This window comes from Pleurodeles waltl, chromosome 1_1 (assembly GCF_031143425.1).
Source record: "Pleurodeles waltl isolate 20211129_DDA chromosome 1_1, aPleWal1.hap1.20221129, whole genome shotgun sequence".
NCBI lineage: Eukaryota > Metazoa > Chordata > Amphibia > Caudata > Salamandridae > Pleurodeles > Pleurodeles waltl.
The window spans coordinates 636097455-636123831 of NC_090436.1; the positions used below are offsets into that span (position 1 = coordinate 636097455).

At 49.3% G+C, this 26377-nt stretch overlaps 1 protein-coding gene across 4 annotated transcripts in view; it reads right to left on the reverse strand.

Annotated features, from left to right (window-relative positions):
- The window catches only part of YTHDC2 (YTH N6-methyladenosine RNA binding protein C2), a 999369-nt gene that overhangs the window by 935829 nt on the left and 37163 nt on the right, over positions 1 to 26377 (reverse strand). For all 4 annotated transcript variants that reach the window (XM_069226524.1, XM_069226522.1, XM_069226518.1 and 1 more), the window contains exon 2: positions 23377 to 23541. In XM_069226524.1, coding sequence (XP_069082625.1) covers positions 23377 to 23536 — 160 coding nt within the window. In that variant the 5' untranslated portion in view covers positions 23537 to 23541. The remainder of the gene's footprint in view (positions 1 to 23376; positions 23542 to 26377) is intronic.

Here is a 26377-nt window from a genome sequence, read left to right on the forward strand (position 1 = left end):
CGGTGCTGCAAAGTTCTGGAATCTGAGAGGAGCTGCAAAGTTCCTTCCACCCAGCATTCCCCCAAGTCTCCCGATAAAAATGGTACCTCACTTGTGTGGGTAAGCCTAGTGCCTGCGACATGAAATGCCCCAAAACACAACGTGGACACATCACATTTTTCCAAAGAAAACAGACGTGTTTTTTGCAAAGGGCCTAGTTGTGGATTTTGTCCTCTAGCAAACCTATATATTTTTGGAAACCAGACACCTAGGGGAATTCAAAATGGGGTGACTTGTGGGGCTCTCACCAGGTTCTTTTACACAGAATCCTTTGCAAACCTCAACATTTGGCAAAATAAAACACCTTTTCCTCACATTTCGGTGATGGAATGTTCTGGAATCTGAGAGAGGCCATAAACTTCCTTCCACCCAGCATTCCCCCAAGTCTCCTGATAAAAATGGTACCTCACTTGTGTGGATAGGCCAAGTGCTCGCGACAGGAAACATCCAAAAATGCAACATGGACACATCAAATGTTTACATTGAAACTGACGTTCTTTCTGTAAAGTGCCTAGCTGTGGATTTTGGTCTCTAGCTCAGCCTGTACCTAGGGAAACCTACCAAACGAGTGCATTTTTTAAAACTAGACACCTAGAGAAACCCAGGATGGGGTAACTTGTAGCGCTCTCACCAGGTTCTGTTACCCAGAATCCTTTGCAAACCTCAATATTTGGCCAAAAAAAAAAAAAAACTTTTTCCTCACATTTCGATGCTAGAAAGTTCTGGAATCTGAGAGGAGCCACAAATTTTCTTCCACCCAGCGTTCCCCCAAGTCTCCGATAAATATGGTACCTCACTTATGTGGGTAGGCCTAGTGCCCACGACAGGAATAGATCACATTTGCAGGGCATTCTGGGTAAGAAAACCTTGGGGAACCCACACAAGTCACACCTCTGTGGACTCCCCAGGATGTCTACTTTCCAGAAATGTCTGGGTTTGGTAGGTTTCCCTATGAGGCCGCCGAGCCTAGGACCGAAAACGCAGGTACCAGCCTTACAAAACCAGGTTGTTTTGTGATAGATAATTTTGATGTCTCCACAATACGATTTGGGCGGTGGAATTTGGGGCTGAACTAAAATGGTGAGCTTACAAGAAAGCACTCTCTCTGTGCTTGCTGTCGCATGCACCTTTTCTCTGGGTTGGGCTAACCCGCTATTGTCCAGCTGCACAGACTGCTTGCGAAGGGACAGCAGGACTGTCCTCATCACCTCCATCATAATCCAATGGAGGAGGAGTTATCGAATAGGACTCCTCCGACTGAAAAATCACTTCCAGAGTCTGCGACATTGTCCTATCCCTCAGATGCTGTCTCAGTATCTGCTGTCTCAATCTCTGACCCTACGTCAGAGCTGTCCTCTCTAACCTGAGTGAGGGCTTGAGCAGCAGTCATCCAATGAGATGCCATCCCTGCTACTGGCTATACTGTTGCTCTAAAACACTAGACACGTAGATAGTCACAAAATTGCTGGTGGGTGGGTGGGTGTGTGTGTGTGTGTGTGTGTGTGTGTGTGTGTGAGATAAGTGCAACAGTAGAGGTCACCTTACCTTCACTTCTTCCCTCAATCAGCACTTTCTTTCAAGACACTCAAAAAAAGGCACACTATTACTTCACCTTGTCTCATACCAATCGTCACAGTCTTTAGTGTGGTAGGTTGAGCAGTGAGGATAGAGCAGGGAAGGGAATTCTAAGTAGTAGCCCTGATGTCACTCATGATGTCAGGTTGGAATGTAAAGTGGTGAGGATTCTGTGGGAGAAGAGCTGTTGATGAGAAGCTGCTTTGCCGTGTTGTGGATAAGGTACTTCAAATAAAGAACCAACAATCAAATCATTGGACTTCTTCTTTATTACATTTAGCACCTCTAGCGCCCAGTCCAACAATTATTATTGCTGCCCCCACTCCCATGACCTCCTCCTCGGCTTCCCTCACTACAAACCAGCAAAAGTACCCTTCATCTCTCCATAGCCCCCCGCACATACATTTCATTTGTATTATAGCACAGGCAATGGCTGACTTTACTAATGTACTCAGCTATTTACATAAAATACAGATTTGATATTTGCAGTAGGCATATAAACCTTCTGCGCTACTTTATGGCATCAAAACTGCCACTAGACAAAAGTCTGATCCTTTTGAAGCAGAAACATAATCATAAGACTTACCTGACTTTTTATTGCTGCCTAAAAGCTACAGTTGAAACGCATCAGCTGAAGTATGTGCATTGCTGTGAAGACGCAAGCTGCAACTGCAAGACAACTGTTGGCGTGTATATATATATATATATCAGTTTTATCATTTTATATGTGGGTTCGGTTTTCCTGGGGGCCGATCACAGCCCCCAGGGAATATCACGTTTTGACAAAAGTGATCTATATATATATATATATATATATTTTTTTTTTTTGTAGCTGTATGGTTTCCTTGGGGGCCATAGTGACCCCAGGGAAACCATACAACTACACACACAAAAAATGTTTGCCCCTACAGGGGGTCGCCCTGCTCACGTCAATTTCTTTAAAAAAAAAAAAAATTTGCCCCTGGGGAGCGCGAACCTACCTTCAAGAAAAAAAAAATGCCCCTGTGGAAGAGGAGTGGCCCATATGCCGAGGGGGCCGACCCCCTATGCCAAGTAAAATCCCTGGTGTCTAGTGAGGGTTTCCTGGCCCTCGATAGCAGCTCTGCAGCGATCGAGGGCCAGGAAACTGGTTCAGGAAGGACTCCTCGTTTGAAAGGGGAGAGTCTCCCCTTTCAAACAAGGCCTTCCCAAAGGTCGGGAAGGCAGTTTGGGGCTGTTTTCCCCACTGGAGCAGGAAGTGACCGCAAGGCTGCTTCCTGCTCCAATGGGGAAAACAAACAGCGACGTCAGGGGCGCTTGAGGGTGCGGGGGGAGACACAGAAGATCTTCTGTGTCTCCCGGGGTATTTTTAAATGGAAAAAAAAATGTGCAACGCACCGAAGGATTTTTTAACCCCCTCCCTGGTGTGGGTCACACCAGGGAGGTATTGTGCGGGTCGGCCAATGGCCGACGCCCGCACTAAAGCGGTTAATCCTAATTGCAAATACATTTTGTTTTACAGATCTCCTTCCCTGCCATTCCCAGTTAAACCCCTTTTTCCTAGTAAGGCCACATCAAAGCCCTGTGTTATTTAGAGCCACTGACAGTTGTGCCTTTAGGTGGGTCATCTATCTTCAAGCTGTCACTGAGGACTCTGTTGGACTGACATAAATGTATGTTGTTCATATGGACTCATTTTTGACAGACTGAACGGGGCAGTCCACATTTCCTAGACTGTGATATCAATAATAGATATACTCTTGCAAGAAAATCCTGCATGGTTGCATCTCTTATGCATAAGCATCCTATTTGTCACCCCTTTTAGCCTGAACTTCATGCATTGGCACAGTGACAAAAACACAACTCTGATCCTCACACACAGCTTCTAAACTGCTCATGCAGGCCAGGCCATGCACCAGATGCATGACACATTCAAGCAGTACTGTGGTCCCTGCCTACTAAACACATCAGTGCCTCATCAGGGATAAAATAAAGCACTATATAAATAACTATTTAGAGAAAATTATAGGGTAGGCGATAAGAAGTAAAACAAGTACACAAAATTAATCTCCAGTTCAGGCTTGAGATATGAACAGATTCAGAATTTTTAAAAACATTAATACAGAAGTCCCTCAGTGTTGTCCCACCAAAAAGAAAAGCCACACTCAGGGTGTCTGCATCCTTGCATGCAAGTTTTATTCGGCTACGCGTTTCAGCCCAAAAAGGGTCTTCGCCATGGCCTAGCCACCCTGAATATATACAATAACTTTAACAAACATAAAAGAATATTGGGGCGTGGCCTGACGCCGATGGCAGAGGAAGCCTCTCCGTGAGGCTCCTGCTAGCGATCCCCACTCCGGTTCAGCCTGAAATGCAGTGGACCCCCAACCCGCCCCATTGCCTGGCTGAAAGTGCGAGGGGGTCCCGAGGTTCATTTTGAGGGCCCGATCCCGAAGGGAAGAGAGTTTTGGGGCCAAATTTGCGGCGGACGGAGTGCCGCGAAAAAAAACAAAAACAAAAAAAAAAAAAGATGGCGGCCGCAATCTGACCGGCGTTCCCGGCGTCCCACGATCCACTACAGCAACTCCCGGATCCTATCCAGCTCACCCCTCTGTGAGACAAGAATTACAAGGGGACCTGGCGGTTCCCTCTGGGGACCCAGCGCCGACGAACAGTGGGGCCCAGCACTGCGACTGTGCTCGGCTGAGGACTGTGGAGCACACACAACATGGCGGCCGGCACCCGAGGGAAGGATCCAGCGGATCACGTTTGGAGGCGATAATTCCGGGGTTCCCCCAGAGGTCCTTTGGCAGCTCCCCTCTGAGGGCGACTCCGGGGGGTACTTCTGGGGAGGCTTGACTCCATGGACCTCCTGAGGTGAGCTGGAACGAGGGGGACGAAGTCGGCGGCTTGATAGGGCGAACCTGGCCTGCACTGAGGCACGGTGCATACGGCCCTCCTCTACAGGGGTCCGCCTAGTTGCGCAGTGCTACCTACAGGAGAGTGCAAGGGGCCCCCAGACACTGGGTGGGAGACATGCATGCTTGAAGGCGCCCTCCACGAACGGCGAGGCTGCTTGGCTCGACAGGTTCACACCCTGACTGGGAGGAGAGATAGAGTCCTGACTACCTGGCGTGTGGTGTCCCCAGGGGTTCTTGGCGGCCTAGAGTGCGGAGTGCGGCTGGCACTGGAAGGTGATAAACCTCTTACACGAGTACCGAGCACCGGAAACAGCAATTCTCTAATAACAGTTCGGCGATCCCTCTGGCAGTGCAGTATACAGCGCTGAGGTGGGAGAGTCGATGTCCAGAGCCCACCGACCAGACGGAGTTGGAGCCATACCCCAGAAAATGGGTAAAGTCGGTCGCCGGAGTGACATGGAACAAAAAGGTGGGTCCTCAGCTGAGGCACAGGCAGACCCGCCTGACCCCAGGAATGGCGCTTCAGGAGAGGGACGCGACGACCCCACACTTCAAGATGTCCTACAAGCTATAACGGCTTCCCGTGTAGCACTGGAGGGGAAAATCGACGCTCTGGCCACGGATCCCACAGTACTGCAAGATGATCACCGTCGCCTGGCCGAAAAGGTGTCCACCACCGACAGACAACTTAAAGAGCTTCTTCCGGAGGTCAAGGATGCCACTAAGTCTACACAGCAGCTGGAGACCCGGATCAGGGCCCTGGAATTAAGGGCCGAAGATGCGGAAAATAGATTGCAACGCAATAACATACGGGTGATTGGTATGCCTGAAAGTGTTCCACAAACTGGCCTGGCGGAGTTCCTCGAGCGGTGGCTCCGAGAGGACTTAGCGGACAATGGACTTTCTCCTTTTTTTGCGATTGAGAGGGCACATAGAGTTCCGTCGCGTCCTCCCCCTACGGAAGCCCCCGCGACCTATAATAGCCAGGCTTCCTCATTACTGAGATAGGGATTACCTGTTGCATCAAAGCAGGACCAAAGGGGATCGCACAATGGACAATCGCACGGTACGTATCTTCCTAGATTTCTCCCGGGAAGTACAGAAACAACGGGCCACCTTCAGGGATGCAAAACAGAAACTGCGCCAATTGAGTCTGCAATATGGCATGCTGTTCCCGGCGAAGCTTAGGGTAGTGACCAAAGACAGTACACAGTTTTTCACTACGGCGGAGGAGGTATGGCAATGGCTTGATCTGCTTCCACATGAGGGGAATGGTCCTCCGACACAGGGCCCTGAGCATGGACAGAGGAGAGGGACTAAACGCAACACGGCCCGTATAGTAAATAGTCCTTCCCCCGTGGAGATGCAAACTGAGAGACGAAAAGCCATGGAGGCAGCAGCTTCATTGAGCGGCTCTGATCACGGATCCCAAGTACAGACCGCTGCGGACTGTGAACCATCTGATTCGGACCATGAATTCGAGACTTCCCATGTATCCGACAGATCGGGCCCGGCCATAACACCGGGCACTTCTGACTGTATCATATGAGAGTCCTTCCATCGAACTACACTTGCGCCAGTTGCCCTGGTCATGAGGGCCTCCTCTGGCAGACACCGTAGTGGCCGGTGAGGTGGGCGCACTGGCTGTCACTCTGGCGGTTGTACCCGCCAGATGGATGAGATCTGGGTCCACAAGTACTACTATATCTTGCAATCCGGTAGTGGGGATTGGAGCGATGGCCCACTCCTTTTGTGAGCTAGGAGTTCCCCCGCTTTCGATAAACTAGTTGACATTTCACGAAGTTTGGATGAGAGCCGTTCAAACTTGTCCGGGGAAGGGGAGTTGGGATGTTAATTGTTGGGGCTTGTTTAGGGGGAGTGATGAGTGGTGGATGTTTAACATTGGTCTGCTGGTGTTGTATAATGTGAGAGTAGGGATCTTCGTGGTATCTGCTAGCCCTGCATAGGGCATGTCACAGATGGGGATTGAAACACGGTTATGGCGACGTTAGGCACTTACAAATTTCTCTCATGGAATGTACGGGGCATGCACACAATGTCTAAGAGATATAAGGTATTCTCACATTTACAGCAGAGGAGGATTCAGATTGCGTTGCTCCAAGAAACACACTTAACTCAGGCTGAAGGGCTAGCACTGCAGAAACGGTGGAGGGGCCAGGCATACTATACCTCTTATTCCGCATTCACCAGGGGTGCCTTGATATGGATCAGAGCCGGGGTTCCATTCCAGATATTGGACACGCTGATCAATGTCTATGCCCCGAACTGGGACCAGGGTGAGTTCTTTGCACGCTTATCGGGCCTCCTAGCCACCTATTTGCAGTTCCTCCTAGTGATGGGGGGCGACTTTAATTGTGTGGCCGATCCCTCCAGGGATCGCTCCCACCCTCCGTTACATGATTCCCCTCTGATGAGAGTAGCAGGGCTATTCTCCTCCTGGCAGGCGAGTTGGGGGCTGGTGGATGTCTGGAGACGGCTACACCCTGAGACCAGAGACTATTCCTGCTTATCTCCCTGGCACGAGCTCCATGTCGGCTTAGATGTGTTTTTCTGCTCCCCAGACATTTTCCCTCAGGTGCATAATGTTGAATACCTGACCCGCACAATCTCTGATCATAACCCTCTGTTACTAGAGTTACGCTGGGGTTCACCCCCTCCCCGCATCCCCACCTGGTGGCTGAAGACTGAGTCCCTAGAAGACGCACCCTTTCGGGAGGAGCTGAGACAACATATTACCCACTACTTTGTAGATAACGAGGCTTCGACCAATAACCCCTTGATTGAATGGGACGCTTTTAAAGTGGTGGTACGGGGGCGCTGTATTGCGGGAGCGGTGGGGGTCCGAAGGACTCTACTTAGGGACACTGAACAAGCAGAGAGTGAGCTGCGAGAGGCGGAGAATAAAAGGCCTGAAAATCCGCTCCTTCAACCTACTATCTTAGAGCTTAGAGCAACGGTCGCTGACTGTGTGGAGCGTCTTCGATGCTTCGACTACCAAAACTATATCACACGAGCACACGGGGAGAGAGACAAAGCGGGTCGGATGTTAGCATGGGTAGTATCGCAAACGCATAAGACATCACCTATCCTGGAAATGATATCGGAGTGGGGGGATCCCCTTCATGGGCAGGAGCAAATTAACTCTCACCTCATGACCTTTTACGAATGATTATATAAAAGCACTCTTCGTCCTGACGGTAACTCCACCGATAGTTATGTATCTAGACTGCAGTTGCAGACACTACCACCGGACGCTGCGACACAACTTGAGGGCGCCATTACACAACCAGAGATTCGGAGGGCCATTAGTGAACTATCGAGGGGAAAGACTCCGGGGACAGATGGTCTCCCTATCGAATTCTATGCCATGTATATAGATTTGTTAGCTCCTAGGCTCGAGATTCTATATCAATCCGCCAGAGACCGAGGAATTTTGCCGGCAACAGCGAGGGAGGCGGTAATAGTGCCCTTGCTTAAACCTGGGAAAAATCCTGCGGAAGCCGGGGCATACAGACCTTTATCCATGCTGAACCTGGATTACAAGATCCTCAGCAAGGTACTGGCCTCTAGGCTGCTCCCCCACATGGCAACGCTAATACATACTGACCAGGCAGGGTTCATCCCGGGGCGCAACACAGCGGATAACATACGCAGATTTATAGCGGTCATGAACGATCGGAATTCGACTAGCCCAGCCCCTGGAGTGCTCGCAGTCGATATAGAAAAGGCCTTTGATAGCTTGGAGTGGGCTTTCCTTTATACAGTGATGTCCCGCCTTCGTTTCGGACCTGAATACATTGCCTGGGTCAGATTGTTGTATACTAAGCCCACTGCTAGGGTACGGACAGGACGGACTATATCCATACTTTATGTGGTTGAGCGGGGTACCAGACAGGGGTGTCCCCTATCACCGCTGCTGTTTGCACTGGCTATGGAGCCATTGGCAGCCGCAACGCGCGGTGGTGGTGGGGGTCCCGGCATAGTGGCGGGGGCAAGAGACATCAGATAGCGTTGTATGCGGATGACCTGTTGATCTTCTTAGACAATGTACACAGAGACCTTCCCCGAACCCAACAGATGCTTTCGCAGTTTGATGAGCTTTCTGGACTTCGGGTGAATTGGGGCAAGACCGGCCTGTTTCCTTTGAACGCTACTGTAGCCCCAGTTGGGAAATGTCCAGTGGGTTCCAAGATGCCTCTCATACTTGGGGGTCAGGATTTTCCATGACCCACAGGATATAATAGACAGCAATATCGGAGGCTCATTGCGGTCCCTCCGTTCCAACATGGCTTTCTGGCAAACCTTACCTCTATCTGTAGCGGGGAGGGTAGCCATCCTTAAAATGGTGGTGTTGCCTCGCCTCCTGTATCACTCCAAGGGTAGGTCGCTCCCCCTGCCGCTGCAGCTCCTCCAAGTTCCCGAGTTCCTGTGTTCCTGAGACCCACCTAACTGTAAGTACCCCCCTCCTCCCAGCCCCTCGCCCTGCCCCGCGCCACTCACCTTCTCTCCTGCTCCTGCTTCTTTTCCTCCTCTCTGTCTCTTCCTCCTCGCTCCCCCTCTGCAATCTTCTTCTGTGTTCTTCTGTTCTTCTCTTCTGTTCTTCTGTTCTTCCGGTCTTCTGCGTTCTTCTTCTCTGTTCTTCTCGGTGCTTCTGTGTTCTTCTTCTCGGTTCTTCTCGGTGCTTCTGTGTTCTTCTTCTCGGTTCTTCTCGGTGCTTCTGTGTTCTTCTTCTCGGTTCTTCTCTGTTCTTCTCTGTTCTTCTCTGGTCTTCTGGTCTTCTGGTCTTCTGGTCTTCTGGTCTTCTGGTCTTCTGGTCTTCTGGTCTTCTGGTCTTCTGGTCTTCTGGTCTTCTGGTCTTCTGGTCTTCTGGTCTTCTGGTCTTCTGGTCTTCTGGTCTTCTGGTCTTCTGGTCTTCTGGTCTTCTGGTCTTCTGGTCTTCTGGTCTTCTGGTCTTCTGGTCTTCTGGTCTTCTGGTCTTCTGGTCTTCTGGTCTTCTGGTCTTCCGGTCTTCCGGTCTTCTGGTCTTCTGGTCTTCTGGTCTTCCGGTCTTCCGGTCTTCCGGTCTTCCGGTCTTCCGGTCTTCCGGTCTTCTGTCTTCTGTTCTTCTGTCTTCTGTTCTTCTGTCTTCTGTTCTCCTGTCTTCGGCTCTTCTACCTCCTCCGTCTTCTTCCCCCGAGCCTGCCCTCCTGCTCCTTCCTCATCCCCCTCCCTCACTCGCCTCCCCCTCTCTCACCCCTAGCTAACCCGTTCGCTATCTACCTCCCTCACTCCTCCTATCTTCCTATCTCTCTAGCTCCCTATCTCACTATCTAACTCCCCCACTCTCCACCTCCTCCTACCTACCTATCTGTCTATCTATCTATTTCCCTATCTATCGACTTCTCTATCTATTTTCTCTATCTATTTCTCTATCTCTCCCCCCCTCCCGCCACCCCCTCTACTACCTATCTCCCTATCCTCTCACTCTACCTCTCTCCCTCACCCACCTCTACAACCCCCCCTCCCCTATCTTCACAACCCTACTCCTATCTCTCTCCCTAATCTCCAAACCTCCTAACACTCACCCTCCTCCACCCTAAACCCCCTCCCCCAGCTCCTCTCACTCTACCTGTCCCCCCCCTCCCTCGCGCTTTCCCGCCGCGACCTCCTGCACGCCCCCGCCCCCCAGCTCCCATTCGCCCCCAGCTGACCCCTCCCCCCCCCTCCTACCTCTTATGGCGGCCGCTGCGCGACAGTGGTAGCGACCCTTGACCCAAGGGTAGGTCGCTCCCCCTGCCGCTGCAGCTCCTCCAAGTTCCCGAGTTCCTGTGTTCCTGAGACCCACCTAACTGTAAGTACCCCCCTCCTCCCAGCCCCTCGCCCTGCCCCGCGCCACTCACCTTCTCTCCTGCTCCTGCTTCTTTTCCTCCTCTGTCTCTTCCTCCTCGGTCCCCCTCTGCAATCTTCTTCTGTGTTCTTCTGTTCTTCTCTTCTGTTCTTCTGTTCTTCCCTTCTGTTCTTCTGTGTTCTTCCGGTCTTCTGCGTTCTTCTTCTCTGTTCTTCTCGGTGCTTCTGTGTTCTTCTTCTCGGTTCTTCTCTGTTCTTCTCTGTTCTTCTCTGTTCTTCTCTGTTCTTCTGCTCTTCCGATCTTCTGTTCTTCTGTTCTTCTGTTCTTCTGTCTTCTGTTCTTCTGGTCTTCTGTTCTTCTGGTCTTCTGTTCTTCTGGTCTTCTGTCTTCTGCTCTTCCGGTCTTCTGTTCTTCTGTCTTCTGTTCTTCTGTCTTCTGTTCTTCTGTCTTCTGTTCTCCTGTCTTCGGCTCTTCTACCTCCTCCGTCTTCTTCCCCCGAGCCTGCCCTCCTGCTCCTTCCTCATCCCCCTCCCTCACTCGCCTCCCCCTCTCTCACCCCTAGCTAACCCGTTCGCTATCTACCTCCCTCACTCCTCCTATCTTCCTATCTCTCTAGCTCCCTATCTCACTATCTAACTCCCCCACTCTCCACCTCCTCCTACCTACCTATCTGTCTATCTATCTATTTCCCTATCTATCGACTTCTCTATCTATTTTCTCTATCTATTTCTCTATCTCTCCCCCCCTCCCGCCACCCCCTCTACTACCTATCTCCCTATCCTCTCACTCTACCTCTCTCCCTCACCCACCTCTACAACCCCCCCTCCCCTATCTTCATAACCCTACTCCTATCTCTCTCCCTAATCTCCAAACCTCCTAACACTCACCCTCCTCCACCCTAAACCCCCTCCCCCAGCTCCTCTCACTCTACCTGTCCCCCCCCCTCCCTCGCGCTTTCCCGCCGCGACCTCCTGCACGCCCCCGCCCCCCAGCTCCCATTCGCCCCCAGCTGACCCCTCCCCCCCCCCTCCTACCTCTTATGGCGGTCGCTGCGCGACAGTGGTAGCGACCCTTGACCCAAGGGTAGGTCGCTCCCCCTGCCGCTGCAGCTCCTCCAAGTTCCCGAGTTCCTGTGTTCCTGAGACCCACCTAACTGTAAGTACCCCCCTCCTCCCAGCCCCTCGCCCTGCCCCGCGCCACTCACCTTCTCTCCTGCTCCTGCTTCTTTTCCTCCTCTGTCTCTTCCTCCTCGCTCCCCCTCTGCAATCTTCTTCTGTGTTCTTCTGTTCTTCTCTTCTGTTCTTCTGTTCTTCCCTTCTGTTCTTCTGTGTTCTTCCGGTCTTCTGCGTTCTTCTTCTCTGTTCTTCTCGGTGCTTCTGTGTTCTTCTTCTCGGTTCTTCTCTGTTCTTCTCTGTTCTTCTCTGTTCTTCTGCTCTTCCGATCTTCTGTTCTTCTGGTCTTCTGTCTTCTGCTCTTCCGGTCTTCTGTTCTTCTGTTCTTCTGTTCTTCTGTCTTCTGTTCCCCTGTCTTCGGCTCTTCTACCTCCTCCGTCTTCTTCCCCCGAGCCTGCCCTCCTGCTCCTTCCTCATCCCCCTCCCTCACTCGCCTCCCCCTCTCTCACCCCTAGCTAACCCGTTCGCTATCTACCTCCCTCACTCCTCCTATCTTCCTATCTCTCTAGCTCCCTATCTCACTATCTAACTCCCCCACTCTCCACCTCCTCCTACCTACCTATCTGTCTATCTATCTATTTCCCTATCTATCGACTTCTCTATCTATTTTCTCTATTTCTCTATCTCTCCCCCCCTCCCGCCACCCCCTCTACTACCTATCTCCCTATCCTCTCACTCTACCTCTCTCCCTCACCCACCTCTACAACCCCCCTCCCCTATCTTCACAACCCTACTCCTATCTCTCTCCCTAATCTCCAAACCTCCTAACACTCACCCTCCTCCACCCTAAACCCCCTCCCCCAGCTCCTCTCACTCTACCTGTCCCCCCCTCCCTCGCGCTTTCCCGCCGCGACCTCCTGCACGCCCCCGCCCCCCAGCTCCCATTCGCCCCCAGCTGACCCCTCCCCCCCCCTCCTACCTCTTATGGCGGCCGCTGCGCGACTGCGCAGCGGGCGCGCGCAGCGGGCACGCCGCTGGCGCGCCAGAGGCGCGCCAGAGGCAAGCTCGTCTGCGCCCGTCCGCGCCTGGCCCGCGCCCAGCGCCACGACCCCTGGTCCCCAGCTCCCCCAAGCCCCGCTGATCCGCTACGACCCCACCACCCTCCACGCCCTCAACCCAGGGCGCTCCAAAACCTGCTTCCTAGCTCACCCCAAACGCACCCATGGACCCTTCGCCTGCAACTCCTGCAAACGCATCTTCCACCACGCAACTACCACGACCACAAGCCCACGCGCCATCAACCACCTCAAGTGCATCCTGATCAACGCTCGTTCCGTCCACAAGCACGCCGTTGAACTTTGGGACCTCCTGGACTCCACAGCCCCGGACGTCACCTTCATCACGGAGACATGGATGAACGCCTCCTCTGCTCCAGACATCGCTACCCGCCATCCCCGAAGGCTACAAGATCTCCAGAAAAGACCGCACCAACCAAGTAGGAGGAGGTGTCGCCATCATCTTCAAAGACTCCATCAGCGTCACCACCTCCACCGAAGACCCCCCCCTCGCCGCTGAACACCTGCATTTTCAGATTCGCACCGACCCAAGGACCACCCTCAGAGGATCCCTCGTCTACCGTCCTCCCGGACCTCGCGCCTCTTTCAGCGACGCCATCGCCGACTTCATCTCCCCGCACGCCCTCGCCTCACCGGACTACATCCTCCTAGGCGACCTCAACTTCCATCTGGAACAAAACAACGACCCCAACACCACCACCCTGCTCGACAACCTCGCCAACCTTGGCCTCAAACAACTGGTGAACACCGCCACCCACATCGCCGGACACACGCTCGACCCTATCTTCTCCGCCAGCAAACACGTCTTCTTCAGCCACACCTCTGCCCTACACTGGACCGACCACAGCTGCGTCCACTTCACATTCCGACGCGAGACCTCCCACCTCCGCACTCAACCCACCCCTCGTCGACAGTGGAACAAGATCCCTGAAGAGCAACTCTTCTCCGCTCTCGCCGCCAACCAACCCACCCTCACCACCGACCCCAACGACGCAGCTCTCAACCTCACAAACTGGATCTCCAACTGCGCTGACAACCTTGCTCCCCTCAAACGCACGCATCGACAGACCAACACCAAAAAACCTCTCTGGTTCTCTGACACCCTCAAAGAATCAAAGAAAACTTGTCGTGCCCTTGAGAAGGCCTGGCGCAAGGACCACACCGCGGACAACATGACCCCCCTCAAGAACGCTACACGCGAACACCACCACCTGATCCGCACTGCCAAAAGGAACTTTTTCACCGACAGACTAGACAAAAACAGCCACAACAGCAGAGAACTCTTCAGCATCGTCAAAGAGTTCTCCAACCCCAGCGCCAACGCCGTCACGCCCTCACAGGATTTGTGCGAATCCCTCGCCACTTTCTTCCATCGCAAGATCAGCGACCTCCACGACAGCTTCGGACACCAGACCCAACCATACACCACTGAACCCGCTTCCCCGGACATCACCCTCAACAACTGGACCCACATCAACACGGAAGAAACCAAATCCATCATGAACTCTATCCACTCCGGCGCCCCTTCGGACCCCTGCCCGCACTTCATCTTTAACAAAGCCGACGACATCATCGCCCCGCACCTCCAGACCGTCATCAACTCTTCTTTTTCTTCTGCTACCTTCCCCGAATGCTGGAAGCACGCTGAAGTCAACGCCCTACTAAAGAAACCTACGGCTGACCCAAGCGACCTGAAAAACTTCCGCCCCATCTCTCTTCTACCTTTCCCAGCCAAGGTAATAGAAAAGACCGTCAACAAACAGCTGACCACCTTCCTGGAAGACAACAACCTGCTCGACCCTTCACAAACCGGATTCCGAACCAACCACAGCACGGAAACCGCCCTCATCTCAGTCACAGACGACATCAGAACCCTGATGGACAACGGTGAAACAGTCGCCCTCATTCTCCTCGACCTCTCGGCTGCCTTTGACACCGTCTGTCACCGCACCCTAATCACCCGCCTACGCTCCACCGGGATCCAAGGCCAGGCCCTGGACTGGATCGCCTCCTTCCTCGCTAACCGCTCCCAAAGAGTTTACCTCCCTCCGTTTCGCTCAGAACCCACCAAGATCATCTGCGGCGTACCTCAAGGCTCATCGCTCAGCCCGACACTCTTCAATGTCTACATGAGCCCCCTCGCCGACATCGTACGCAAGCACGACATCATCATCACCTCCTACGCCGACGACACCCAACTTGTACTCTCCCTCACCAAGGACCCCGCCAGCGCCAAGACCAACCTACAAGAGGGTATGAAGGACGTCGCAGATTGGATGAGGCTCAGCCGCCTAAAGCTGAACTCTGAAAAAACGGAAGTCCTCATCCTCGGCAACACCCCGTCCGCCTGGGACGACTCCTGGTGGCCCACGGCCCTCGGCACCGCACCGACCCCCGCAGACCACGCCCGCAACCTCGGCTTCATCTTGGACCCTCTTCTCACCATGACCAAGCAAGTCAACGCCGTGTCCTCCGCCTGCTTCCTCACTCTCCGCATGCTCCGCAAGATCTTCCGCTGGATCCCCGCCGACACCAGAAAAACCGTGACCCACGCCCTTGTCACGAGTCGCCTGGACTACGGCAACACCCTCTACGCCGGGACCACCGCCAAACTCCAAAACCGCCTGCAACGCATCCAAAACGCCTCGGCCCGCCTCATCCTCGACGTACCCCGCAACAGCCACATCTCCGCACACCTGAGACACCTGCATTGGCTCCCAGTCAGCAAAAGGATCACCTTCCGTCTTCTCACCCACGCACACAAAGCCCTCCACAACAAGGGACAGGAATACCTCAACAGACGCCTCAGCTTCTACGTCCCCACCCGCCCCCTCCGCTCCGCTGGCCTCGCACTTGCTGCCGTCCCTCGCACCCGCCGCTCCACGGCGGGTGGGAGATCTTTCTCCTTCCTGGCGGCCAAGACCTGGAACTCCCTCCCCACCAGCCTCAGGACCACCCAGGACCACTCCGCTTTCCGGAGACTCCTAAAGACTTGGCTGTTCGAGCAGCGATAACCCCCCCTTTCCCCCCTAGCGCCTTGAGACCCGCACGGGTGAGTAGCGCGCTTTATAAATGTTAATGATTTGATTTTGATTTGACTTCACAGTCCTGCCAGTATGGATTCCTAAGGCCATGTTTGCAGAACTGGAGTCCATGGTCATTGCCTTTCTCTGGGGGGGTGGACGGAAGCGAGTGGCTCTGGCCAAACTTCAGAGGCGGTCCCCAGACGGAGGCCTGGCAGTCCTGGACTTTGAGGCTTACTACTTGGCAGCGCAGCTCCAGTGGTTGGCGCAATGGATAGCCAACAGAGCAGCGACAGGGTTGGGGGTAAAGGCATTTACTCCCCCAGAGACTAGATTATACGAACTGTTGTTGGGGTGTCCGGGTACTGGGACGCATGAGTCCCTTGAATTTAAAGTCCTTGCGCGCTGTTGGAGGAGCTTCTTACGTAAACTTTAAGTAAAGGCCCCTTACTCCCCGGACCTACCCCACTTGTCCCTAAGAGCTTTGCCCCATCGGGGTGACTGGGGTGGACTCCAGTCCTGGGTGGAGGCCGGGATACAGGCGGTAGGAGCACTATTTAAGGAGGGGACGCTGATGCCGTTTGAAGTCCTTCGGACACAATTCGGTCTACAGGGAGGGCACTTCTTATTATATGGCTCAGTAGTGGCTAGTATCAGGAAACATTGGCTGAGACGGACAGGAGAGCTCACTGCACAAACAACCTGTACATATTTGGCGACTTCTTCTGGCACCTTTAAGGCAGTTTCTAATCTCTACAGCAGGGTTCAGGCGGATAGGACCATACCTTTGACTCAGCTCAAATCGTCCTGGGAAGTAGACCTGGGCACAACTATATGGGGGAAACACTCTCACATTGTGAGCGGAGGGTCGACTCTTTTATAGCACACCTACATACAATACAACTGTCCAGATATGCTACCAGTATCATCACTGGGGTGTGGGGCACTGTTGGGGAGGTTAAGGGATGGGGGGGGCAGGGTAGATGTTGCAACATTAGATTGCTGTTAGTGCAGAGATGTGTAGATTGAAAAAGCTCTTGCCCTCAGAGTCTATGTAGATCACTGTATGTTCTCTTATACTATGTTTACCTGCTCACTGGTTGATCGAAATTGCAATAAACTTTGTTTACAAAAAAAAAAAACATAAAAGAATACATATGTGCTCACTCACATTCTTTTTCAAATCAGTTGTTTACATTATTTTTTAAATTTTTAAACAATATTATTCATGGTCCTCAAAATATCAGAATGATACAAATAACTCAAAAAATCCTTGATGTTTTACCAACAAATATACTCCTTTTCAAAGAATTCCTTTGCACAACAAATATATATACATAGGCCAAGAGGCCTTTCCTTTGTATCAAAGTATAATTATTAATTTATAAGCCATGATTAATCAACCATCAACAAATTACTCATGTTATTTTTACCATTCAAATCATATAATCTGCAGTTTCCTACAAACACTGGACCTTCACCAATACATCAGCTTTATAAATATCTACTGAAAAAGAGAAACTGTTTTTTCGAAAAGAAAAGGAAAATGAGAAATATTCTAACACTACATAAAAAATAATAAAATAAACCCAAGTGCACACATTTCTTCATATTTACACTATATGAATGAGTGGTATCACATAAGGAGTATAAACATTTCATTCAGTATAAAACTAGCAATTTCCAATTAAAGCAGATAAAAGAAGAACAAAGATATTTAAAAGAAAGACAAAAATATTAAAGAGAGAGAACGAGGAGAAAAGAAAGCAAAGAGGCGGAAAGAAAAAGAAGGTAAAGGAAAGAGAAGAAAACAAAGGAAAAATTAAAGCAAACACAATAGTATACACAGTAATAGATACAAAAAACTGGCAATGGGGACTACAAACAAATGCCAATACTGCCACATCAGCTGACTTGTACATAAAGCTCTCATTCAACCCTCATTCAACCCTCCAGACGATTTACTGCCGAGTAGGATGATATACTTTGATTCTTTCACTCTCAGTCTCCTTTCTCTATCTCCACCACGCATAGACTTCTCAATCCTATCAATGCCAAAAAACAACAAAATATCAGCATCTTCGTTATGAAATTTGGCCCAATGCCTGGCAACAGGATAAGAGACATCATGATACTTGACTGCTCTGTAATGCTCAAGAACTCTCTTTTTCACTGGACCAATAGTACTACCAATATATTGCAATCCGCAAGGACACTGTAAAATATAAATGTAATGATCTGATCCACAGGAGAGGAATTTACTTATCCGTCTAGTCTCCCCTTAGGCCGTCTCATGTGTCTTCATATTCAAACTTTTTGGTTTTTTTTTTACATGCCTTACACTTTCCGCATTTAAAAAAAGCCCCTCTGACCTTAAAGCCATCCAGTTTTTGTGCTTTGTGTCCCAAAATGGCTATGCACCAACATATCTCACAATGATCTCGTTTTGTGATATGTAAATTGGGGAGAAGGGGCTACAGCCTTTCCTATAACAGGATCGTGTTTCACTATATGCCAGTGTCTTGTCACCATCCTCTTAATAGTTGTACTCGCCCAATTAAAGGTTATTACTCTCATCTCTTCCTGATTACTTGCACATTTCTTCCTTTTCACTATAAGAGTTTCCCTGGTGACCTTCGCTGCTTTCTCACTAGCTGCCCTTAGAACTTTATTGGAATAACCTCTTTCTCTGGATCTCCTTACCATTCTGTCTTCCTCCTCTTTATAAGCCTGTTGAGTACTGCAATTTTTCTTGGCCCTGAGCAATTCCCCATAAGGGATACTCCACTTCAAATTAGATGGATCAATATTACTCGCATGAAGGTTACTGTTTCCCGCTGTACTGTTACGGTGTAATTTAGTCTGCAAATTTGTTCCCTCCACCTCCAGTAAAACATATAGAAAATCCATTCTTGTAGGGTGTACTTTTCTAGTAAATTTCAAATTGAAAGTGTTCCGAGAAATACGTTCCAAAAATTCATCCAATTCTTGCTGTGTTCCCACCCAGACCATAAAAAGAGCATCTATGTATCTGGTCCAGATGGAAATATGTCTGGTCAATTTCTCATTTTCTTCCACCCACACCTGTGTAGCCTCCCACCATCCCATGAAAATCCCAGCGTAACTTGGGGCAAAGCAGCTTCCTATCGCTCCCCTGACCAACTGGCGATAGCATGTGTCCCTAAAGATAAAAAAGTTGTTATTCAAACAAAATTTGAACATCTCAAATAACATCATGAAATGGTCATATTTGGAGATTGCTCTGTAATGGAAAAGTATCTGCTTGCCTGGATCCCCAGATCATGCTCAATGCAGGTGTATAACGACACCACACCTAAGGTAACTGTTAGACCTGACAGCCTTAGGGTGGTCACCCCTAACTTTTTGCCTGCCTCCCTCCACTGTTTGGACACTGTTTTTGCTGATTTTAGGACTCTGCGCACTTTACCACTGCTAACCAGTGCTAAAGTGCATATGCTCTCTCCCTTAAAACATGGTGACATTGGTTAATATCCAATTGGCTTATTTAATTTACTTATAAGTCCCTAGTAAAGTGCACTATATGTGTCCAGGGCATGTAGATTAAATGCTACTAGTGGGCCTGCAGCACTGATTGTGCCATCCACTTAAGTAGACCCTTAACCTTGTCTCAGGCCTGTCATTGCAAGGCCTGTGTGTGCAGTTTCACTGCCAATTCGACTTGGAATTTAAAAGTACTTGCCAAGCCCTTAACCATGTCTTAGGTCTGCCACTGCAAGGCTTGTTTGTGCTGTTTCACTGCCACTTCGACTTGGCATTTAAAACTACTTTCCAAGCATTAAATTCCCCTTTTCTACATATAAGTCACCCCTAAGGTAGGCTCTAGGTAACCCATAGGGCAGGGTGCTGTGTAGACAAAAGGCAGGACTTGTACCTGTGTAGTTTACATGTCCTGATAGTGTACAACTCCTAAATTCGTTTTACACTGCTGTGAGTCCTGCTCCTTTCATAGACTAACATTAGGGCTGCCCTCAGATACTGTTTGAGTGGTAGCTTCTGATCTGAAAGGAGTAACAAGGTCATATTTAGTATGGCCAGAATAGTAATACAAAATCCTGCTGACTGGTGAAGTTGGATTTAATATTACTATCTTAGAAATGCCACTTTTAGAAAGTGAGCAAATCTCTGCACTTAAATCCTTCTGTGCCGTACAATCAACGTCTGGCTAGGTTTAGTTGACAGCTCCCTTGTGCATTCACTCAGACAACCCCAAACACAGGATGCTCAGTCACACTTACATACATCTGCATATTGAATGGGTGTTCCTGGGCTGGGAGGGTGGAGGGCCTGACACTTGCATGTTAAAGGACAGTAGCCTGCCCTCACACAAAGGCCTGCCACCCCCCTACTGGGACCCTGGCAGACAGGATGGAACTGAAAGAGGACCTTGTGCTCTTCTAAGCCACTCTTTGATGTCTCCCCCACGTCAAAGGCACTTTTGGGTATTTAAGCAGGGTCTCTGACCCTAACTCAGACACTTTCTGGAGAAGAAACCCTGAACCAGAACCTGCAACCTGCCAAGAAGAACTGCCTGGCGCCCCAAAGGACTAATTTGGACTGCTTTTCTCAGACGGACTGCTGCCTTGCTGTTTCCCTGCTGCCTTGCTGATATCTGGCTGTGCTGAGAAGTGCTCTCCAAGGGCTTGGATAGAGCTTGCCTTCTGTTCCCTGAAGTCTCAGGACCAAAAAGACTTCATTCCTGAAAAAAGAACTCCTTGTGCCGTGGAAATCAGCGCACAGCCTGCAAGAAACGACACACAGCTTGCATCGCGGTGAGAAAATCACCGCACACCGACCCGGAACGACTCTGCAAGGAGAAGATCGACGCAGCACCAGCGTTGGGACCGGAACGCAAAGCCGAGCCGAAAATGACGCAGGCCGACTTCCTGAGAGGAATCGACGCAGCGCCTGCCGTGCAGTAGAAATTTCCACGCATCGCCCACCGGATCATCGTAGCCCCTGTGACTTGGGCCTGCACGTCCAGGATTTAGACACATTGTCCCCGGGGCATCCGAAAACCCCACAACCCGAAGAGGATCCCAGTCTCTGCACCGGAAATCGACACAAATCCTGCCCTGCGTGAAAACTCAACGACGCATCGTCTGTGTACGCCGGAAAAATTGACGCACACCTCCCTGTTTTCCACGCATCTCCTCCTCTGCGGTACCTTGCAGAGAATTTGAATGCAAACCAGGTATTTTGGCTTGCAAGAGACACTTGTTGCTTTTTAAAAGCCTAAAGACACTTTATATCATTTTTACAGTGATATTTCAACGTATACTTATTGAATCTTTATCGTTTTGACCTGCATCTTACCAGATAAATATTAAAATTGTGTGGTGTATTTTTGTGGTGTTCTACTGTGTTATTGCATGGTTTATTGCACAAATACTTTACACATTGCCTTCTAAGATAAGCCTCACTGCTCAGTGGTAAGCCAAGCTACCAGAGGGTGGGCACAGTATAATTTGAATTGTGTGTGACTTACCCTGACTAGAGTGAGGGTCCTTGCTTGGACAGGGGGTAACCTGACTGCCAATCAAAGACCTCATTTCTAACAGTAACTAACAAAAAATGTGGTTCCCACAGAATTCCATCTATTTTGGAAATAAAATCCACGCTGTCCCTGCAATAAGATAGTAAGGCTAGGACATAGGGTAGAAGAAAAAAAATCAAGATACATAGAAGTATGCTACAAAAGGCTATCATTAGCAGAAATAACCGGTCTGCCAGGTGGATTTTCGTGATCCTTATGTAACTTTGGTAACATATAAACAACGGGCAGTATGTTTTTTTTTAACTAGGAGAAACTGATTTTCCTCCATGGTAAGTAAACACTTATCCCTCCAGTCAAATAATTTTGCATGATATTTACCTATGGACACATTATAGTTTTGAATAATCACTTTCTGTGACTGAGTCATCAAGCTGCCTAGGTGCTTCTCTGCAATATTTGTTGACATCCCATAAGACAACATTGCCTCCCTTATCCGAAGGTTTGATGACTATGTTATGATCAACTAAGAGGGTTCTAAAAGCATTACTCTGTTCTTTATTGAGATTCGACGCATGATTCTTTTTTGCCTTTGTCTTACGCCAAATCCTCAGTCACGAAAAATGACTTTGTGGAAGGTATCAATTGAATCATGTGAAGTGGATGGATTGAAAATGGTTTAGGTCTAAACAGGGTACTTTCTGATCCGTCTAATTCTTGGTCCAAGGACTCCAAAAATTCCCACTCATTTGCCCAAGTCAACCCAGCTCCCTCTAAATCCACCAAAGTAGCTAAACCCTCTACATTGCCTAAGCATAAATCATTAAATGTAGCATCACTTGCAGGTACAGTAAAGGCAACACCAGTCTGTCTTTTCTTATTTTCCTGTTGGAGAAAGATTTTTTTCAGTTTTAATTTACGTACAAAGAGAAATAGGTCAATCCTGGATCTACAGAAATCTAAGTCAGCTGTAGGGCAAAAAGACAAACCAAGTTCCAATAAGGATTTATTTGCTGGAGTTAGTTCATGTGTAGACAGGTTGATCACCATAAGGGAATTCTCACCCATCATTTCCTTTTCGTTTGCCTTGTAGATCTCCCATGAGGCATTGCGTCTTTGGATGTTTCAGTTCCCTCTCCTTGTCCTTTTCCTTCTGCGTTGCTTCCTCCTTTTCCTCTTGGTGGTCTCCCCTGTACAGTTTGATTTCTCTGTAAAAAACGATATTCCTCCAATTACGTGAAAGGAAGAGGTTCCTTACTTGATGATGTCTGTATTTCCTCATAATCAGATGAATAGTTATCAGATCCTGATTCTGATTTCGCCCACTCCTGCTGTCTCAATGATCACACCTGTTTGTATTATCTGACAGCATAATCGAATCTCCGCCCAAAGGTTAAAATTCTCCCATGCGCATAATGCTGCTTGTCCCTCAGAAACTTCAATCTTTTCTTTTGTTTTATTTCTTCCTCATATTTCTCCAATCTGCTCTCCATTTGACGTAAAAAAAATCTTTATTTCTTCTTGTTCTGGGTGTTTGTCCAAAATCTCCTTTAACTTTGCTATCTCCTCTGTGACCACGTCCAATTCCAAGGAGGCATATTTCGCTAGAAGCCCCATCATTGATCTACATGTGTCTGTCTTTAACTTAGACCATTCCTCCAAACGTTTAGGGTTGGGATTCTGGTAAGTCCACAAGGGTCTTCATCATGGCCTAATTTGAAAAAGGGTGCCCAATCCAGCCTGATTATATACAATAACCTTAACAAACAAAGAATAAATACATATGTGCTCACTCACATTCTTTTTAAATCAGCTGTTCACATTATTTTTTACATTTTTAAACAATATTATGAAGCCGGAGGAAAGTGGAACTTACATACAAAGAGCCCACCCAAAATGTGTTTCGTCCCTTAGTTAGCAAATAGGCCTGGGTGTCTAGGCTGTACATAAAATATATTAGTTATATTTCGAAAGTAGGAGTATATACGTATGATAGTCACAGTAAACTTATGTAAATGAAGCAGCAATACATTTACACTTGGAAACTGGATACCCTTCTGCAGGAAATCAGACATAACAATACTGTCAATTTTGCAGACAACTGCTTCCGAGATAAATCAAAACTGTGCGGCCGGGGTCGAGGTCCGGCCACAGAGAGAAATAGCCAATTTTACCCAAGCTCTTATTCCAACAAATATTAAACTGGCACAAACACTTTTGGTGTCATGAGCAGTTTAGTAGTAAGGTTCACAGGAGCTAGTAAAACTCACCTTTTTGATCACTATATCGAAATCTCTCTAAGGCAATGTTCACAGCAATTTTAACTTCTTCGTCTACCCGGATGTCCTTTAGTCCCTTAGCTTTTCCAGAAGCAGCGGGAGCAGACAGGGCACTGTTCGATCTCGGAGAAACACTACTAGGCCGTGACATCTTCCCTAAATAGGAAAGAAAAAACAATGCAAAATAATCTTGGTCATGCAGATTACAAACTGTAATGATTTGACTGAATAATATGTAACAAGGATGATATTTACGTTGTGAGTCAATAAACCTAGTCACGTGAACAACACTTGCACTGTATGCTATTAAAGACAAAGAGATTAGGACTATGCTTCTCTTTTCTTTACTGTAAAACACAGCAGCCAATGAAAACAGTTTAAAATACAAACTACTTCTCCCATCATAACTCCAAACATGTCACAGTTCCTTCAACCAGTCACCATGGACTACACACCAAATGAGTCAGACACCATTTTGCTGCCTCTTTCTAAGCAAAACTATTAAATTACAGTCCATTTAAGATAACACTGCCAACAACTCCACAGAGCATAACGTCTCAGACTGAGCACAGCGGCGATCTCTTCCCAAACAGCTTTCGTGCTTCAATGAAACCCTAGGAAGCTGAAGCCCGAAAACTGATTCTGCAGGGTCCTAGCCATGTCCTTAGGAGCAAAATCTTTCCAGGAATTCCTGCAAACCTCTTCCATATTAATTTCGGTATCTGCACATTTTCTGACATAGAAAGTTTGAGGTAACTACTGCACTGTCTACTTCAGCAACTGTAATTGTAAGTGAGGGCAAGCAAATACGTTCAATATCAATATTTCACTGCATATCATGTGTAACTAAAGTTCATAATCACTGTAGGAAGCTGGCCTGGTGTTTGGTGGGTACCCAAGGTACTTACACCTCAAACCAGGTCCAGGTATCCCCTCTTAGTGAAGTGTAGGCAGTGTCTAGAAGCCAGGCTCTTTAGATGTAGCTATAGATGCACAGACTTGTCTAGGAGACATGCAAAGCTCATGCAAAACCACTGTAGTCACACAATACTTACACACACGTATATGAAAACACTCAGTTGTACAACAAATAAAGGAACTTTATTTTTGGTCACACTATACCACAAGATATTAGAAGGGCAACCCTCCAATATGATGTAAGTAAAACACTAATTATATACACTAGTAAACAGTAATAGGCATAGAAAAGATTAGAAAACAGTGCAGTTGCAAATAACCAATAATGACCCTAGGGGGAAGTCCAAACCATATACTAAAAAAATGCAATGCGAACACAGGACCCCCACCTAGGTAAGTGGTATGTGTAGAGGGGAGCTAGGAGTACTGGACAACCACAGAGGTAAGTAAAAGAGTACCCCCAGCGACCAGGAAACCAGAAGTAAATCACTGGAATTTCCCCAAACTACCCAAAAGGAAGGAAAAGAAGAAAAGAAGACACCCAGACAAGACTGCAAAAAAAGGCGGTGGATTCCTGGAGAGGGATACCTGTGGAGAGAGGTGACTAAGTTCAAGAGTCATAGTGGAGTCCAGAAGGAGTAGGAGCAACTACCCACCCACCTGTAGTTGCAGGATTTGGTCGACGGTGATGAGAAGGTCAGCACTGCAGCCCTGGAGCCGGTGAAGAGTTCCTGAGGGATGCAGATGACGTCCCACGCTGGAAGAATTGCAGTCGGGTGTTGGTACAGGAATTCCACCAACAAGCCCTGGCAAAGGCAAATGTTGTGGTTGCCGAAAAGTGGAGTTGCCGGGGACCAGCAAGGCCCAGGAGGGGACCCTCAACAACACAGACAGTCCACAGGAGAAGAGGCAGCACCCACAGGACGGGGACACAGAAGTTGCAGAAGAAGCCCACGCAGCACACAGTAGAAGGGTCCTTTGCTGCAGGAGAACCATGCAGAGGGCTGTGCGTTGCATGAAGGAGTGCTGAGAGCTGGAGCTGCTTGTAGCCTGAAGTTCCCTTGGAGGAGATGCAAACAAGCCTTGGCAGCTGCAAGAGATATGTTGCACTGGGGTACTGTCCTGCGTGGGAAGGCAAGGGCTTACCTCCACCAAAGTTGGACAGCTGGCAGAAAGGACGAAGAGGACTACTCCGGACTACCACTCGTGATGCAGGATCCACGCAGCTCAGGATGAGAGTAGATCCATGCAGCCGGTCGTCATTGCAGTAGGTGCCTGTGGATGCAGCGCAGTGACTTCTTCACTCCAGGGGAGATTCCTTCTTCATTCCAGTGCAGGCTGAAGACACGCCACTCTCAGTGGATGCACAGCCTGTGGAAATGTTGCAGAAGCTGGCAGGAGCGGTGGAAACAATGTTGCAGAAGAGTTCTTCTTCTTCTTGGAGGCAGATTGTTGGGTCCTGGAGGGTCCAGTCGAAGTTCCGCAGGCCAGAAGTAGAAGCAAAGGTTGCAGAGGAATCCTGCTGGAATCTTGCAACCGAATCTGAGGACCCACCCAAGAGAGAAACCCTAAATAGCCCTGAAAAGGGGACTGGTCACCTAGCCAGGTGACCACCTATCAGGAGGGGGCTCCGATGTCACCTACCTGGCTTGGCCACTCAGATGATCCCAAAGCTCCCTGCCAACCTTGGATTCAAGATGGCATAACCCAGGAACCCTCTGTAGGAGCACTGGGCACCACCCCTGGGGTGGTGATGGACCGAAGAGTGGTCACTCCCCTTTTCATTGTCCAGTTTCACGCCAGAGCTGAGACTGGGGGTCCCTGAACTAGTGTGGACTGGTTTATGGACGTAGGGCACCAAATGTGCCCTTCAAAGCATACCAGAGGCTTGGGAAGGCTATCCCTACCAAGCCAATCACATCTATTTCCCAAGGGAGAGGGTGTTACCTCCCTCTCCCAAAGGGAATACTTTGTTCCGCCTTCTTTTAGTGTCCTATGTCCAGTACATGCATAAAATGGCATCCCTGCACTCACGAAGTCCAGGAAAATGGAGTTGTAGTTTGTGGGGGCGCCT